The sequence below is a fragment of the Apteryx mantelli genome, chromosome 5 (assembly GCF_036417845.1).
Source record: "Apteryx mantelli isolate bAptMan1 chromosome 5, bAptMan1.hap1, whole genome shotgun sequence".
Classification (NCBI taxonomy): domain Eukaryota; kingdom Metazoa; phylum Chordata; class Aves; order Apterygiformes; family Apterygidae; genus Apteryx; species Apteryx mantelli.
In genome coordinates this window covers 39,388,527-39,405,038 of record NC_089982.1, presented here as the reverse complement: position 1 = coordinate 39,405,038, position 16,512 = coordinate 39,388,527, and the positions used below count along the sequence as shown (strand labels likewise).

At 40.3% G+C, this 16,512-nt stretch overlaps 1 protein-coding gene and 1 long non-coding RNA gene across 3 annotated transcripts in view; one reads left to right on the top strand and one right to left on the bottom strand.

Annotated features, from left to right (window-relative positions):
* The window catches only part of GUCY1B1 (guanylate cyclase 1 soluble subunit beta 1), a 48,887-nt gene extending 40,501 nt beyond the window's left edge, over positions 1-8,386 (bottom strand). Inside the window, exons 1-2 of one of the 2 annotated variants that reach the window (XM_067297842.1) lie at positions 8,313-8,366; positions 7,964-8,037 (exon numbers count right to left, since the gene is read on the bottom strand). In XM_067297842.1, coding sequence (XP_067153943.1) covers positions 7,964-8,037; positions 8,313-8,315 — 77 coding nt within the window. In that variant the 5' untranslated portion in view covers positions 8,316-8,366. Of the gene's footprint in view, positions 1-7,963; positions 8,038-8,312 lie in introns of both variants that reach the window. The other variant, XM_067297843.1, reaches the window with a different exon arrangement.
* A 258-nt stretch (positions 8,387-8,644) lies between these two features.
* LOC106492054 (uncharacterized) overlaps positions 8,645-16,512 on the top strand; it is a 47,518-nt gene continuing 39,650 nt past the window's right edge. The window contains exon 1 of the long non-coding RNA XR_001293915.2: positions 8,645-8,951. This is a non-coding gene — a long non-coding RNA (uncharacterized lncRNA). The remainder of the gene's footprint in view (positions 8,952-16,512) is intronic.

The following is a 16,512-nucleotide window of genomic DNA, read 5'->3' as shown; positions in this document are numbered from 1 at the left end:
CTTCTTTCAGTACTGAGGAGAGAGCCTACTCAGTTAATGTGCAACTATTCAATATTTTATTTTATCCCATTGCTCAATATATAACCTCAGGCCTCATTTACAGGACAGTTTTCAAACCCAGCTCTGAAGACAGAATTACTCCTCTCTAATAAGCCTTTCTGTGGAACTGGTCCCTATAATATACTTGCATGGACAAGCATTATTCTCTCTTAACTAGCTAGTGAGGCCAATTATACCTTTTCCATTTTAAACTGACAACACAGCCAAGCTCAAGAAACAATCTGAGAGCGTATGTAATGATAATATAATGTATCAGATGTAACGATAAAGGGTCAAAAGGCTTCACTGACTTTTGGGTGCCCCATTTGAGACACGTGGATGTATTTTTTCAAGGTATTTAGCACTTTTTATGCTCAAAGCACAGATTCCATGCATTTGAATTGCTACCAGCCAATCAGACCTACAAGCCACCTTAATTCCAGCATCTCTGAAGCCTTAAGAACTTATATTGCAACTTGTAACAAGTCTTTCAACACAGCTTCTCTGCATAATTTTCTACCTTTCTAAAAAGGCAAACTGTAGCATAGTTTAAATTACCACTAACTCTAATCATTTTGCTGAGCAGCAGTAATAGGTCAAAACTTTGATTTTTCACAGGATTTGTCAACAATAACAAATTGTGCTTTTCCATAGAAGCAGAGAAAACCATCTTTGACAAGTTAACATTCTGAACTGAGTATACACACACAAGACTAATGCAGTTATTTTGTAGACACAAAGACTACTATTATTTAAGAAGCATAAAAGCAGACAGTTTTTGCTATGGTAGAAATTCGCAGAAAACAATGCGAGTTCAAAACAAACTTGACTCTTTTCCCTGTAAAGAATTAATACATATTCTTAAAGGCATAGTTGATTAGAGTTTCTATTATTTAATTCTGTATTATTTACTGTTTTGGAATATAACTGCAAACAGAAAATTAATCAGAATATTACATCCTTCCAGACAGTTTGGAAGTATCTAAATTCCACTGAAAGTCAATGGAGAACATTTTAACAACATAAATGAATTATCTTTGACTTAATCAGCTAATCTGCAACAACACTGATGTACCTAAGTGCTAGGAATGCCTTTGAAAACTTATCCCCCAAAATGTATATTCTTAAATCACCTACGTTTTACTGAAAAAGCCCACACTGAGTAACTGAAATCTAACATATGCTAATCTTTACTGATATGAAGTAGAAGTTGCTGTGTGTCTGTATAGTTTTCTAATGGATATAACAGCACTACAGTTCACTTCCCCAAACCATACAGGCCTTTCTACCACTTCAGCTGAAACCAATCTTAAGCAGAGGACAGAAGCATTCCACTTATATTACACCAGCATAATTATCCAACCCTCAGTGTTTCACCATTTTAACCATAACACAGCAGTTACAAAAGTCAAACTCTGATGAGTGAACTAACCTAGAGGCTTGGTAGGTGACAATGTGCAAAGTCTGAGGGAGAACAACAGAAATTTCCTTCCTCAAAGGGCAAGCAATTGAGTTTTGCTCTCCCTTTGTGTACACTTTCAATCACTGGGTCCATATATATTTATCTCATGCTTCCCAGCACATCCTACTGTAAAGCCCAGGAATCCAAAGGGAGAAATCTTTGATCCAGGATCTGCATATCATCTTTTTATCCTCTCATTCCTTTCCAGTGGAAATCAGGGCAGTAAGAGTGTGACTGTGCACAATGAAGTCTCATGCTAACACACAAGAACATGGCCAGAGCAGGCATGACAACCCTAGGGCTGAGAAGGGCTTACCCATCCTGCTGTTTAGTTTCAGTAAGGAGATGATCAAGGACAACTGTGCCCGTCAAGCAATGGGACGGCCTGGACATGGGGGTAGCTTGGGAACAGTTTGCAAGGAACATCAGTGTAGGATTTGCTATGCAAGGAGCCCAACAGTCAGTGGATAAGGCAGAAGGATAGTGGGATTGGGGAAACAACTACTTCATTCCCTGAAAAACGTATTAGAAAAATGGCATCATTTATGTCAACATTCACCTACACAAGGTTGCAGCAACCTACTACTGCCACCATCTACCCTTTTAGTAGGTGAAGGAAATATGCCTTGAATTCAAGGGACAGAGGACAGTCAAATGAATCTAGGGGCTCTTGCCCTATGATAACAATAAAGGTGCTAATGTGGTTTCCAAGGGCTAAAAGACTTCCTTTTGTAGTAAGATTATTTTAATTAGAAAATTACATGCCAGAATTATACTACAATTAAAAGACAGTGCTCAACAGTCAGGAAAGACCAGCATTATGATTAGCTGTGCAAGAGAATTTCATTCTTCTCATCCTCTTCTTCCTGCTTATCCTGCCTTCCTTCACCTTACCCTCTGAGGGACTTCAACAACATGACCTTTTTCCTTCTCTTCTTTCCATTCATTCATGTGGCCTTCATTCAGTGAACGCATTTGTCTACTCAGAGCTGCCTGAAAGACCCAAGATTTGTCCAAAGGACAGAGGGGATGAAGCTGAGGCTACGGGCTGCATGGATAAAGCCATTTGGGGATAACCTGGAAAATCAAATCTTCTACTTTCTTCTGTCAAGGAAGGTTTTTGCATCTAAATGAGTTACTTGAACCACATTTTTTCAGAGCAAGTGAACTGTCTGTTCACTTTGCTCACATTCAGGACAGCATGGTTGGGCTTGATTTATAAAAGTGACAAGGACAGCTTCAGTTTTAATTTGAAATAAGATGGAACTTGGACAAAACACAATAGGCTCCTCAGACCTTGAGTCTTGGCATTTAAGAGCACATGCCAGCCTGATCCACAAAAGCAGTACAAAAAAAGGCAAAGGAAGGATGATGCCTTGATTCCACACTAAGCACTGAGACAGCACCAGGAAAACACAATACTATTTCTTGTTTTCTGCAAGCCAGACTAAGGTACAGAACAGCAAAGGAGACGTTGCTCTTGTGGCATGAGACGCCTGTTTTGCTTTTGCACAAGTTTCAACACAGATATTCTTTTCTAGAATCAATTACCAAATGGTTTGACTTCTTTAGGTGTTTGGTTTTTGCAAGCACAGAGTTTTCAGCTTCTGGTCTATGCTCATCAGGCCACATATATTTTTGGGGGGATCTCTATCATAGAAACAGAAGGAAGAGGGAGATTGCAGTTGAATAACTGTCATTTCATCTCCCCAAACCAGATCTTTCACACACATATGGTAAAATACTAACTTATTCCACAATCTTGTGATGAAGCATTTTAAATGTGTTTTTTAAATAAGACATTTGAGTTCTCAGTCCTTTTCTTGACAACATATTTGAAAGCAACAAAGTTTGAGCATCTAACCTGGCCTAAATTCATATTTAGGAGTCAAAGGGAAAATCCTGTACTTGTTTAACAATAATCAAACTCAGAGGCAAACTGCTGGGAAACACAGGATAAATTATGTATATATTCCCTGCTTGTAACATTGCCCTAGCTCCCACGTATGGTCCTGAAGCTGTGGTTACTGTTTCAGGAAGACATTCCTGGTAATGCTTCAGTTCATTAAGTAATTAAACCTTTAGAGCTGCTGAATGGAGTGCTCAGGATTTCACATGTATTGGCTGTGCAGCTCAGCTAGATGTGATAACTGTTGCAGAACAGCTCACATTTTACTATCATATAAGCACCTTTTAAAAGCATGTAACCACACACCTATTTAAATATATTCACCACAAGAACATCTCTTGAACATACCAGAGAAGACAGAACTTTACAAGCCTTCCTTATTGGTTTTCTTTTTTGTTTGGTATGTGGATGACTCTTTTGTTTTGGCTAGATACCTACACAGTAGTTCTATGAACACCACTTACTATCAGGTTCACACATTACTGCATCACCCAGCAGTACGAATTTGATCTTGATCAGACACGAGCACACAACTGCATGTATGTGAAATCGGTCAGTGCTCAGAATTTTTTTGTTTATATTAGCTAGTGTTTATGTTGGCTGCAGGAGAATTAAAGCTATCTAACACCGCGGGAATCTTGAGAACCATCTTTTCAAGCCAGAACAATTGTGGCCGCACAGTCTGAAAAACTGTCTACATGTAACAATGACAAAATAAGGGATTTGAGAGAGGTTCTTTCTTAAAGAAGGGAAGCAACAAATCAAAAGCACCTTCTCAGCAAAAATGTGGTAACAGTTCTAAATAACAGTTCATTTAGCAAGAAAATGACTGCTTGCAAGGTTAGCAGAGAGCTGATTAAAGGAGCATTTCTCCATGTGGATTCCAGGTCCCACATCTCTCCTTCCCAGGGCTGAGAAAATAAACTGAGAAGTGCAACATGCAGCTTACAACTGCCAGTAAGCAAAAGAAATTATGCTGAATCATCCTCACTTTCCACTAAAGCAAATCTGCTACTGTAGTATTCAGCAATTGCAGAGGGATTCTCCCAAGTAGCTCTCACTCGCCTCCCTCAACTATCCTAGCTATAACCCTCTAATGCTATAATAAAGTAGGAGGGCTTCAGAATGCCCTTCAGAAGAATTCAGAAGAAACTGTCTATCAGCCCAACTTCTCAATTCTGTGAGTGGTAGTCAGAGAAAAACTAAGGAGAAAAACTTCCAGGACTTTGAATAAAGACTGATGATAAATCAAGATTACTTTTCATCAGTCATATGCCAGCTGTCTTCATCTTACTTTGAACTCAACCTCTTCAGCTAAGTTCAGGCCCTGAATTGTTTTTGTTTTTTTATGCTCTTCAGTTTTTTGTGTTTTTTTTTTTTTTTAGCAAAACCAAGCCACATTTCCACTGAGTCATCAAAACTGCTATTCACTCAAATTTCACAGCATGTACTGTAATTTTTCCATGAGCTTAGTGTCTCACCTTAAGTCATCTCCTGTAGAAAGAAATGTGCTTTGTTTAGTCATACTCTGTTTTATAAATGGATGAAAACATGCAGACTAACTTTCCCAAGAATTCCACTCTGCGACATTTAGAAACAAAATCAATACACATCTTTTTCAGACTGATGATGGTTTCACAAAAGTGTTAAAAAGCTAATGAAATACCAGAAACAGACTTGAAGTTATTATTCTGACTATAAATTAATAATAAATTATGGCAATGAAAACAGCACTCTCACAAGTGTATCAAATTCAGCTATTTAGTCTCCCAAACTCCATAGTTAAGAATTTCATTCAGTGTCACTTTTGATTGAAGAAGCCACAGAAGACAAGAAGGAATGCTTTTGATTCAGTATTTAACTTTTCCAAAAGTACACATCTGTTTCAAAGAATGACCTGTTTTCATTACTTCAGTTTATTCAGTTGCATGTTTTCCTATCACTTCTACCGATGTTAAGTAGAAATCCACCCACTGGCATTTGAGAATCACTCAGCAAGCACAACCCACCACTCTGCAATGCTGATTCATAGCTTCTGCAGTGACTTTGGGAAGAACAAAATAGCAGATCAGTTCAACATGGAAAAAAGAAAAGATTCAAAGATAAACTTAGCCATCTAATTCTGTACTGATTCCTGCTACCAGAGGCCTTTCTGCTTCACAGAAATGCTTAAGTTCTTGCAAATTCAGTCATACTAACTGTGCAAAGTTCCTTTCATGCCATTTTTTTAAACAGATTGTTGACTCCAACAATTACCCATGTCTTCAATCATCAGTGATTCAATCCAGCATGCCTCAAAATTGGTCTATACCTTCCTAATGCTTCCTAAGTGATTAACAGTTTTAACAAAAACTTTGCAAGAAGTCTGTATTTGCTTATATACAGTAAAACATTTAACCTCTTCTGTGACCTCTTTATGGTAAGTATACCACAGGAACTTATTGAACCTAAAACAAGTAGCATTTAGTGGCTACCAGTGGACCTTCTAACAACCCCTAAACCAGCACACTCACTCTAATCTGCTCCAGTGAGATATACAGGTGTTCATTTGCTGGTTTCTAAACTCTGGGGTATATTAGCTTTTAAGATGAATCCTGTTGAATAAATACTCTGTTGCAAACACCTTTTGCATAAGGAGCTATGGCTGCTGCTGCATATACATTGGCTTTCTCACAGATCACATTCTATTCTTCTGTTCAGGTGGTGTTATGATAATTTCCTTCCAGTAAGCAATCTTCTCTCTGAGCTGATAAGCACAGTCTAAGTATTGGACTGTTACAAGACAGAGAGCAATGTTTCTCAGCTGAAAGACAGAATCTGGATGTAGCAGCTTCCTGAATTTTCTAAGCATAACTAACCTTCAGCAAAACATTTAATATCTTTCTATTAATTTCCCCAAAATGTTAAGTGAGTAAAACTCCTCATATGCTTCAGAGGATCTTCATTATTCTATCATGTGTGTGTAATATTTTAAAAATAGGATGCATCAGGAATCATGACTGGGTTCTGACAGTCTTCAGCATGCTTTTGTATTAGAGCAGGAGACCTCATATCTTCTCAGATGGACTCGTCTCAGGTGCAAGCTCCCTTCAATGGGTAATTTGGACAAAAGGACCCATCACAATCAAAAGCATGTTGGTAAGGGATGACATGCTACGGAATGGTGAACAGTCTTTATTATATTTACATGTTTTACCATAATTTTCATGAGAAATGATTAATGTCTCACTAATTTTTTTTTGGACTAAGTCTAACTTACATGTGTCAAATAAAATCGGTATCAGGTCATAAGAATTCAAAATAGATTGGTGCATTTAGGTAAAGTATGCAAGAAAAATAAATGTATACAACTCTCACTTAACTTACAGTCCAAAACTATATGACATTCACTAAAGACTCATCTATGGAATCTGTAGAACAGCATTAACAAAGTATAATCCACAGACTAACCATTACGGATTGCTGGAATAGTGACTATCTGCAGAACCAGAACCATGGACTCTCCATCCTTGGAGGTTTTAAAGACTCAGCTAGACAAAGCCAAAGCTAAGACCTGATACAGTGTTCGTAACAGTCCTGGCTGGAGCAGAGATTGGAAGGGACTTCTGGAGGTCATCTAGTCAACCAACATCTCTATGATTTTCTGATTTCATGGTACTGTGCAAGACTATCACATTTTTAAGGAACGGATTAATGAAAGAATGTGTCACGGTCACAAAAATGTCACAGTGAAAAGCAGTCCTTTGGCTCCAAAATTGTGTTAGGACTATGGCAACACAGCTACATTGATATATTATTAAAATTGGACCAAAGTAAGCGGGAGAGAGGAATATGGGGGAACGTGTCCCATTGAAAGATTACTTTTTCCAGGTTGGATAACTTACTTCTCACTTAAAACATACTGTACCTACAGATCACACCCAGTCATCTGTTTTTCAAAGGTTTCTCCTAACTACATAGTTACTTGAAGCCTTATAAAGTAAGCTTACAACTCCATACGCATTTATGCCTTTTTAAAAATATTTCTATATGCAGTGCCTTTTTTAATTTCAAGCTGAGTATATAGAAATATATATACATCAAAACTTATGTTAGCTTTACATAGAGTTTATTAACCAAAAACTATACTTCCATTCCTTCAGGAAAGGACAGAGATGTAGCTGTTGCATCCATCAACTAGTAGTGTGACTCCAGGGGGACTTCCGTGGCGTCTGGGACGCTCTGCCTGCTCATTACTTCTGCCATATACTTTGTATATTCGGGGGAACGGCATGGACCTATTTTATCTCTGTTGCGACTCCGAAACTCTGGACAAGGCAAGTCGCCGCTGCTTTAAGCCAGGCCCCAGGCACCAAAAGGCGAAGAGCCATACGCACAGCTGAAAGACCTCTGCCAGCCGCTGGCAGAAAGCACGTTTGCAGAGACCCCCCCGTTAGCAAAACGCCGGAGCGGGCGGCAAACCGGGCCCCACCGGGCCGCAAGCGCCCGGCCCGGCGCCCCCGGGGGGCGGAAGGGAGCGGAAGGGGGGGAGGGACGACGACGACGACACTTACTTGATGTTCTCCCAGACGGCGGGGCCGTAGTTGCGGATGACGAGCAGCTCCAGGGCGTGATTGACGAAGCCGTACTGCGGGCGGGGAGAGGCGGCGGCGGCGGCACGGTCAGGCCCCCGCAGCATCCCACCCCGGCCCGACCGACCAACCGACCGCTGCGCAACACCGGTCCTCCCCCGACCCTCCCCCCAAAAAACGGCCGGGGCCCGGCTCCCCCCTCCCCGCTGTCTTCCTCCGGACCCGGCCGAGCCCGCCAAGCGGCGCCAGCCTCCCTCGCCTCCCCGCACAGACGCGCCCCGCCGGCCCGCGGGGGCGGTGGGCCGCGGCACCGGCGGCCCACGGCTCTCACCATGCTGCTGCTGCTGCTGCCGCCGCCCCGCGCCCGCCGCCGCCGCGGAGCAGAAAAGCGGCCCCCGGCGCCGCGCCGCCTCCCCCAACCGCCGCCGCCGCGAGGGGAGGCCGCCGGCAGCCAGTGGCGGGCGCGGCCGCCGCGCCGGCAGCCAATCAGGGCCGGAGGAGGGACTTCGGGGGCCGGGGGGCTGCGGGGGCGCGGCGCGCGGCGCCGCGTAACGACCGCGCACCCGCGCGCCTCGGCAGCCGGGCGGGCGGCGGTTGGGGCCGCCGCCCTGGCAGCCAAGTGGGCTACCTGGGCGCCCTGCCCGGTGTGCGGCGGGGCCGGAGCGGGAGGAGACGTTTGCAGCCGCCGGGGGTGTGGGAGAGGGCAGGAGGGACGGGCCGCGGGCTCTGTACCCCTCCCCCCCCCCGCCCGGTTGCGTTTGGCCCCGTGTTACAGAAAACGCTGTTAGCCGCGAGCCTCGGGAGCACGTGCCCCGCTCTGATGTTTCCCCGATGTGGTCAGCAGGGAGCTGCCCGCGCCTCTGCCTCGCCCTGCGCTTTGCATCAGCAGGGCTTTCACCGGTGCTCTGAGGCCAGCTGGAGACACCGGGACCCGCCTGACGCCGAGCCCGAGCCGGGTGCCCGCAGCTAGGTAGGTCGGCCCGGGCGCCCTGATGCCTTGGCAGGGACAGAAATGCTGTTGCATACCCCGATGCGACCACTTAGCTTTTAGGAAGATACATGTCCCCCTAAAAAGTGAAGAATCTGAAGGCCACACTGATAACAGATGTATCTGTCTCTGTGCATTGATTTTTAAAAGATAAATGGAATGAAAGCATAATAATAAATGCTTTATATATATATATATATAAAATATGTGTGTATATATATATATATATATTTGCATTGGCAGGTCATTTTCAGTAGCCAATGTAAAAGAAACACTGCATCGTAGCAGTAACCTACTGAGAAAGGATTGTCAAAGGTTTCTCCAAGTGAGGCACAACGCTTACAACAGGAGTTTTGAATAGAGGGCTGGGGACAACATGCCAAGGACAGTTCAGAAATAACACACTGTCAGCATTTGTGATAATGTACATGGAATAAAAAAGATAATGTGGCACACTAAAAACCCATTTAGTTTAAACCGCTTTGCACTGCCTAAAGACCTGGCCTCCATATGAAATCAAAATCATAAGGAATCTGCTACTTTTTTTGCTCACTCAAGAATAATTAAAATACATTCTAGAGATAATGAAATTATCTAGGGATTTAGGGAACCAATATTTGCTGGCCTACTACAGTAGTGATTCTTGAGCAATGATCTTGTTACATAGAAGTCAGTAGAGCTGTAGATGCTAATGGATCCAGATTTTCACTTTCTATCTTTTTCTAGTTGTAAGAAAAATTATAAACGTTCAGACCTTAGTAAGATATAGCAACACTTACACCCAGAGACAGATATGTGCACTTTCAATACTGTAATCATATGCGTTGTGTAAACAGCAGGACCAACTACTGATTCATGGTACAGAAAATTATCAGCAAGTAACACAAAATTAGATAGTTTCTTGTTCTACCATCAAGGAGGGACTTCTGTTTTTGAAGTTCATGCTCAAAAAATATATAGATATTTAAATTACCAGATTAGAACACAAAATTTTTTGGTTCCAGTTCAGCAAAAGTAAGAAGATATCTAATTAATGCTGAAAATAGATTTTCCAATGTCTGCTAAAATTCACAAACTGAAAAACCATTTTATTTGGCTTGTAGAAGGATAGATTCTTCAAAAAACGTTTCAGGAGATAGTGCAGCTAGTAGTGGTGTATTAATTCATCCCTAAGGCAAATTTCTTTTGGAATACAACATGTTTGAATTTAGGTTATGAGCCAAAATATGAAGATTAAAGTACTCATGAAATAATTGTTTCTCCTATTTATATGCCTTTGAATACTCGTATTACCATTTGAATTTATTTTTGCAGTGAAGAAACTGGAAAGAGCCTTCTGCAATATGCGTCTGAAGTTTGATTACTTAAACTATTCACATGCTTTCTGAAAAAATAAAGATAATGTGTGTTGGAACTTAAGTGTAATTAGCAAATGACAGCATTTAATATCTTTTTCTCTGCTGCTAAGCGAACTTTTGAATCTGTGTTGAGACAAGATCTGTTAAAATTGTTAGTAAGTGAGAAGAGAAATTATGGGTGGATAAGCACCAGAAAGCTGGCAAACCTCATCTCAGTGGGCATTCAAAGGACAGCAGAGATAAACCCTATTTTTAAGCCAGGCATAATAATCAATTCTGCTTAGTTTAACAAATTCCAAATCTACTTGGAAAGACAGTTTTAGACTTGTTTTGAAGAGTGACCAAAACCACAAGTTTCAGTTGAGGCAGTTAACACCATACAATTAATATGCTAATTTTGAAGGTAAGAAATACATTTTTAAGAAAAATTGAGGAGACTTTTGTAGAGAACCAAACAAAAGAAAGAGATACAGATGTCCAGGAATCTCTTCAATCTCCACAAATTTCTTTGTTAGAGGTCAAGTAATAAATCGTGCTGTTGTAGTCAGGCAAAAGGCTATGTTTGCCTGTAGCTTAGGAAAGATCAGCTTGTCACCAGTTAACTAGGATTTGAGTACCTCTGGTCTTCGCAATGGGAAAACATATCCTGCAGTACTATTGTTATAGCCCTCTATAATCTTCCTGTGCTTACTGGTGGTAGTGAGTCTACACCACAGGAAGAATCTAAGACAACACCTAGGAGTTTTCCCCTCTGATGTTGTGTAGCCTTCCTCTTCACATACCTATAAAATGATTTTGTGGATACAAAATGGCAAGGAAGTCCTGCCAGCACATCTCAAGCCAGAAAAGGACAAGGCTGGGTTGAATATCAGTATTAACAACATCCTTATTCTGCTCAAATTTCAAGGGAACCTACTTGTTCATTCTGTATATGGGATAAAGTCTCATGTTCATAAAATTACACTAGAGAAATTACATAAAATTCTTTTCAGATACGCTTTTCAGGAAGTAGATTAGCCTGGTTGTTTGGTATACCTGAGTTACACTTTTTTCAAAGTGCTAATATCTGCAAAAGTCAAAATTGCTTCATACAGTTGTGAAATTGCCTTTCTTTTGCTTTGATTCGGGCTTGCTAGGTTGTTTTGCAGCCTATTCTTGGTGGTAAGCCATTATAATACAAGTGGAAGGTTTAGCCTCTGAGGTGAGATTTGTAAAATGTAATCTGAAAATTGGTAGACTATTATCAGCATAGGCAGAGTTGAAGCAGAGTTGAAGTTGAATGATTGATTTCATTTTCTAAAACAATGTTCCCCTTTTAAAAGTTTGGAAAACGCTGACTTAACAAATTCAACCAACCAATTTGCTGAGAGGGGCCAGCCTCCATTCCAGGTGCCTGCTGAATCTAGAAGATTATCTGGTAGGTCCTTGGCATGATTTGGTTTCAGCTAAAGGGCAGATTCTAAATCAGCGAAGTAAAGTACATGTGAGACACTTAATCTGTTAATACTGAACTGTGCTTTCAGGGCCCAACCCTACCAGTATCAGGACTGTCAAGTCAGATGCACTGTGCAGATCACTCAACTGTTGGGCTGTATCTGATACACTTCCATAAAGTCTGTAGCTCATTCACGATAGCATACAGTCTCATTCCCATTTTGGGACCCCTCATGCACTAGATGCAGCTCTTGACCTCCTTCCCAGCAGCTCTTTGGTATTCAGGAGCAGGAAAGTGGCCATGGTACTGAGCCACAACAGGGACATGCATGGAAGGGGATGGTGGGGTGAAAGGAGCCTGGTAGAAAGTGTTTTCCGTAATTGAAATCTCACAAAGCAGCTTCTCTTTATTGTGTCCCCTGAACCCTTACTTACTTGTCAGCAGGAGTTTCCTGCCTTGGCCAGCAAAAAGCCAAAAGGATTGCTGTCTGACTGTAGGAGGAAAACAACTGCTGTACTTTTTAGGTGGCAGTGCATATGTTTTTTCGTGATGTGAGATGCTAACTGCATTTGAGAATTGCTGTTGAGCTCCATGAAAGCAAAAAGTAGCATAGGATCCTTTTGTGCTGTATGAAAGGACAGTTGCTGAGACAGTAATTCTGAGAAAGCCACTAGCTGGCCAGTAACCTCTACATTCAGTTCAATGTGGTTTGTATTAATATGCAAGTACTGTAAAACAAAGTAAGTATTTTAATAACTTACATTTTTTACTTTGAACTTTGCTCTTACAGTTTATATTGTTACTAAAAGCCTGAATAAAAATGCAGCCTTATATGGTATTGTTGGATTTCACTTATTGAAGATTGAGTTACTTTACCAACATCAAACTGAACTGTGGTTGTTTTCATCTATTTCAAATCATAATGGTCTGAGACTTGACATTTGGGATTGTCATAATGTATTTCTAAGGTGTGCAGATATGCCTTTATTTTTTTAAGACCGCTTCAGTAATCATTTCTACTGAAGCAGCATGCCATTAAGTTCTGTTTCTAATACTGGTAGTGACAAGCTGTAACTGAAGCAGCCGTCATGATGTCATACTTTTCTGTGATGCAGTAACCCATGTAGATTTGGGAAACTCTGTGGGCTCTCTTAGATCCTCCTGTAAGGGTAATAGTTAGCAACAGTAAAGTTAGCAATCTGGAGCTGCATCATATCACCAAATCTTTGGTAACACCATACACAATCAGTAGGAAGACTTCTGTTGATTTTTGTAGACTCGTAGTCCAGTGCTCCTGGGAGCATTGTCATCCTTGGCATTTCTTTGCAGGTTTTGTCTGGGCTGAACAGATCTAAAAGAGTGAAAGTGTATCAATGACTTAATCTTTTCACATCCCTGAATGTTACTGCATGTATTCTACTAGGTTATTTCTCATTACATGCCTTGTGTGTGCAGGATACACTTGTAAACATGGCATTTGTTCGTGTAGTAGCAGCATTATCTCAGTTTCAGAAATGTATACCCTTGTACTATTCAGAAGATGAGAAACAATTTCAGCATAAATCTTCAAAGGATGCCTTATACTGGGGCTGCAAAGCAATGTGCTTATTTCCATTTAGATTAGGAAACTGCTGGCTCCACTTGACTGTCAGCATTAAAGATCTGAAGCACACGAGACTCACAACTTCATAAAGTTGTTTACTTTGTTTTAGATTCTTTCACAGTTTATTATTTCTTTGACTGGCTCTCCAGTTTCATGTTCCAGCCTAACTGCATAGTTAACATTCAGATCCTACTGTTTGTGCTCAGGAGAGTACATATCTTAACCTGTTGTGTCTGCATGTAGCAGAGGTTCCAGAAGAACTGATTATCTTTCATCTTTTATTTGTGCTTCAGTATCTGAGCATTGCTGCGTAACATAAGACAGTGAGTTTTACTCTCTCCCTGTGCTCTGCAGAAAAGAACTGCCAGTGAATTCATACAAATAGAATTGGGGGGTCGAACAAAAAAGGCTTTTATCTAATTTTTCTCCTCCCTATGCAGCTGTGAGCAGCCATACCATCAGAGATGGGTTTCAGGGATGTCTAAAGCCTGTTGGTGGCACACATCTTACAGGTTTCAGAGGCAGAAAACAAAGTCCAAGTTTTCATTTCAGAGAGAACCTCAAAGTTCATGTGGTTCCTGGCAAGCTGATTCCTGATAAACTGGAGCAGGCTTTGAAATTAACTTAGTCCCTTGTATGCTATATGGCAAATAGCCACAAGAATTATTGCTATTCCAGGAAACAAATACTCCACTTCCACTGCTTTTACAGAACAATGAGCAGGCATAAAAAATGGTAGCAGCTAGCATAGCCCAACAGATTATAGGATGGGTGGGGTTTGAAAAAGGGTCCCCTTGCCAAGATTTAAGAGAAATTCCCCTTCATTCAGATGTCTTTCTGCTTTCAGCTGGAAATACTGATTTTGCCTCCTGTTCTGTTGCTGCTGCTTCTGCAGAGAATGCAAAGGAAAGTGATGGGAGAAATAAACTGGGTTTAGGGAGGTCTGAATTCCTCCTCTGTGTGATTTCACAGGAAGAAGTAGATCTGGCCCAGGGCTGGACTATCTGTGCACTTCATTGTTTTGTTGGTTTCTGTGAGTTCTTGTTTGCTTTTTTTTGCACAGTAGTTCAGGGAAAAAGAAAACACCAATGCCAGACTAATTGCGCTTCCTCTGGCACCAGCAATGAGAAAAATTCTTCCAACATTTCCCTGAAATCCTATCAGGTCTTGTCTGAATGAAGTACAGTTAAAGGAATTCTTTTGCTATATCTTTTACTAGCTATATCACTATTAGATTCAGAGGACCCGATTCTTATTTATTCCAAGGGTCATTTACACCTTTTCAGAAGAGAACTTACAGTGTGCTAAGAGCATATCTTCCATCACAAAGTGTAAATGTGAACAAAAATCAGCCCCACAGAATCTTCATGAGATAATAAAATAAAAATTCCCATAATATCAAAAATGTTTCTGGGCATAATATTAAGCTATTTTTATATTTATATCGATGGCATTGCATAATCTCCGAAGACTTTCATTAGATGAGCCAACACAATAGTATACAAGGCATCAGCTTAAAAACAACTCTTTTATTTGCTTGCAAAATCTCCTGATACTATATCAGTTAAATTGTCTTGCTTTTGTTTATCTCAAAAATTTGCTTATTGGCTTTCTGATTCCTTTCTTTCCATTGGCTTTAATTTAAGTGAAAAGATTAGTTACGAAGTGAAAAATTTAGTTAAGATCTAAGTGTAAAGATTAGTTTAAAATAATTGCCATGTATTAAATACATATTCATTCAGCAAAGAACTTAAACAGAAGAGCAGCTTCAGTGAGACTTAAATTCTTAAAAGTTGCACTTAAAGCTAAACATAGACTTGTTTTGTTTTGCAGAAGGGATCTGGACACAAGAATACTTTATACCATTTCCTGAATCAGTGTCTTAAATATGCGCCTAAATCCTGTCTACCTCACTGAGAATCAGGCATATTGCATAAATTTATGTGTATGCTTAAGCACCTTAACAGGATGCTTCTCTGAAATAAGGCTGAAGAAGGCGTGGGAATGTTTTGACATTTTCAGAAAAAAGGTCACTTAAATAAAAAGGAATTCTACAGCAATTTATCCTAGCTGATAATGCAGCCTAGGATATATTAATAAAGAGCTATAAAAAGAAACATAGAAAGATGAATTTGGTCTGCAATAAGAACTTTGTCTTAGGGCACATTATATTTTACAGAGATACACTTAGGAAGGGGTCAGGAGCCTCCATTACCATCCTCCAGTCCAGAAGCAGTTCTCACACAGAGATAAAATGGAATTCTTTCCTAAGAGTCTTTCTCATTCTGTAGATATAGGGAAAATAATCCTTTTTATTTAAAAGCCTATTCTTTTTTAATGTTCAATAGATGACTTAGGGAGGGATAGATTCCTACTGACTTCAATAGTTACTGGATCATGTCTTAATATCATGAGCCTATTAAAGAGTCAGTAATATAATTTCCTCACATTATTAGGTCTAGGAGCACCCACATGAGATTACTACTAGTCTATGGATATTACTTTAAGCCAGGAGAACTAAAACTTCTCACCAAAATAATACTGCAAAGATCACTCACCAAGATTTGCAAAGTTCTTGTTTTCTTGAAACACTGCTGTTAAAACACTATATATATGTGTGTGTATGTATGCATATGTATACATATTCTCTTTCGGCTTTCTTTTTGTGTTACACAGTTGTAAGCATCTTGGATGGATATAGGACATCTCAAGCAATAGCAGGATACAGCGTTTCAAGTCTCTTTCATATGATCCTTACAGGAAAATATGAATTAAAATATGCTTTTAAAATGTTCTTAATGTTAGGTCCCTTGTAAGGACCTTTCTCAGGCTCTGATGGTACATATTTTGTAAAAGTTACTACTGCAAAACCAAAGGACAGAAACAATACAGCTTCAGAAATGAAGCAGTCAAGGTCAGAAAATTAACAGGATGGCAGCTTAATCTAATATAATTGCTCCCTGTAAATATTCACAGAGGAAATGTCATTCAGTGGCAAGTAGTGTGAAGACTTATATGGCTTGGTATGATAAAAAGAATTTAAGAGATTAGAGTAATAACTAATAGTAGTTGATACTACTGGAAATACTTGTACATGTGTAAGCAATGTAGTTCTCCAGCCTGCAGTTGGGGCGAAACTGTGCCACA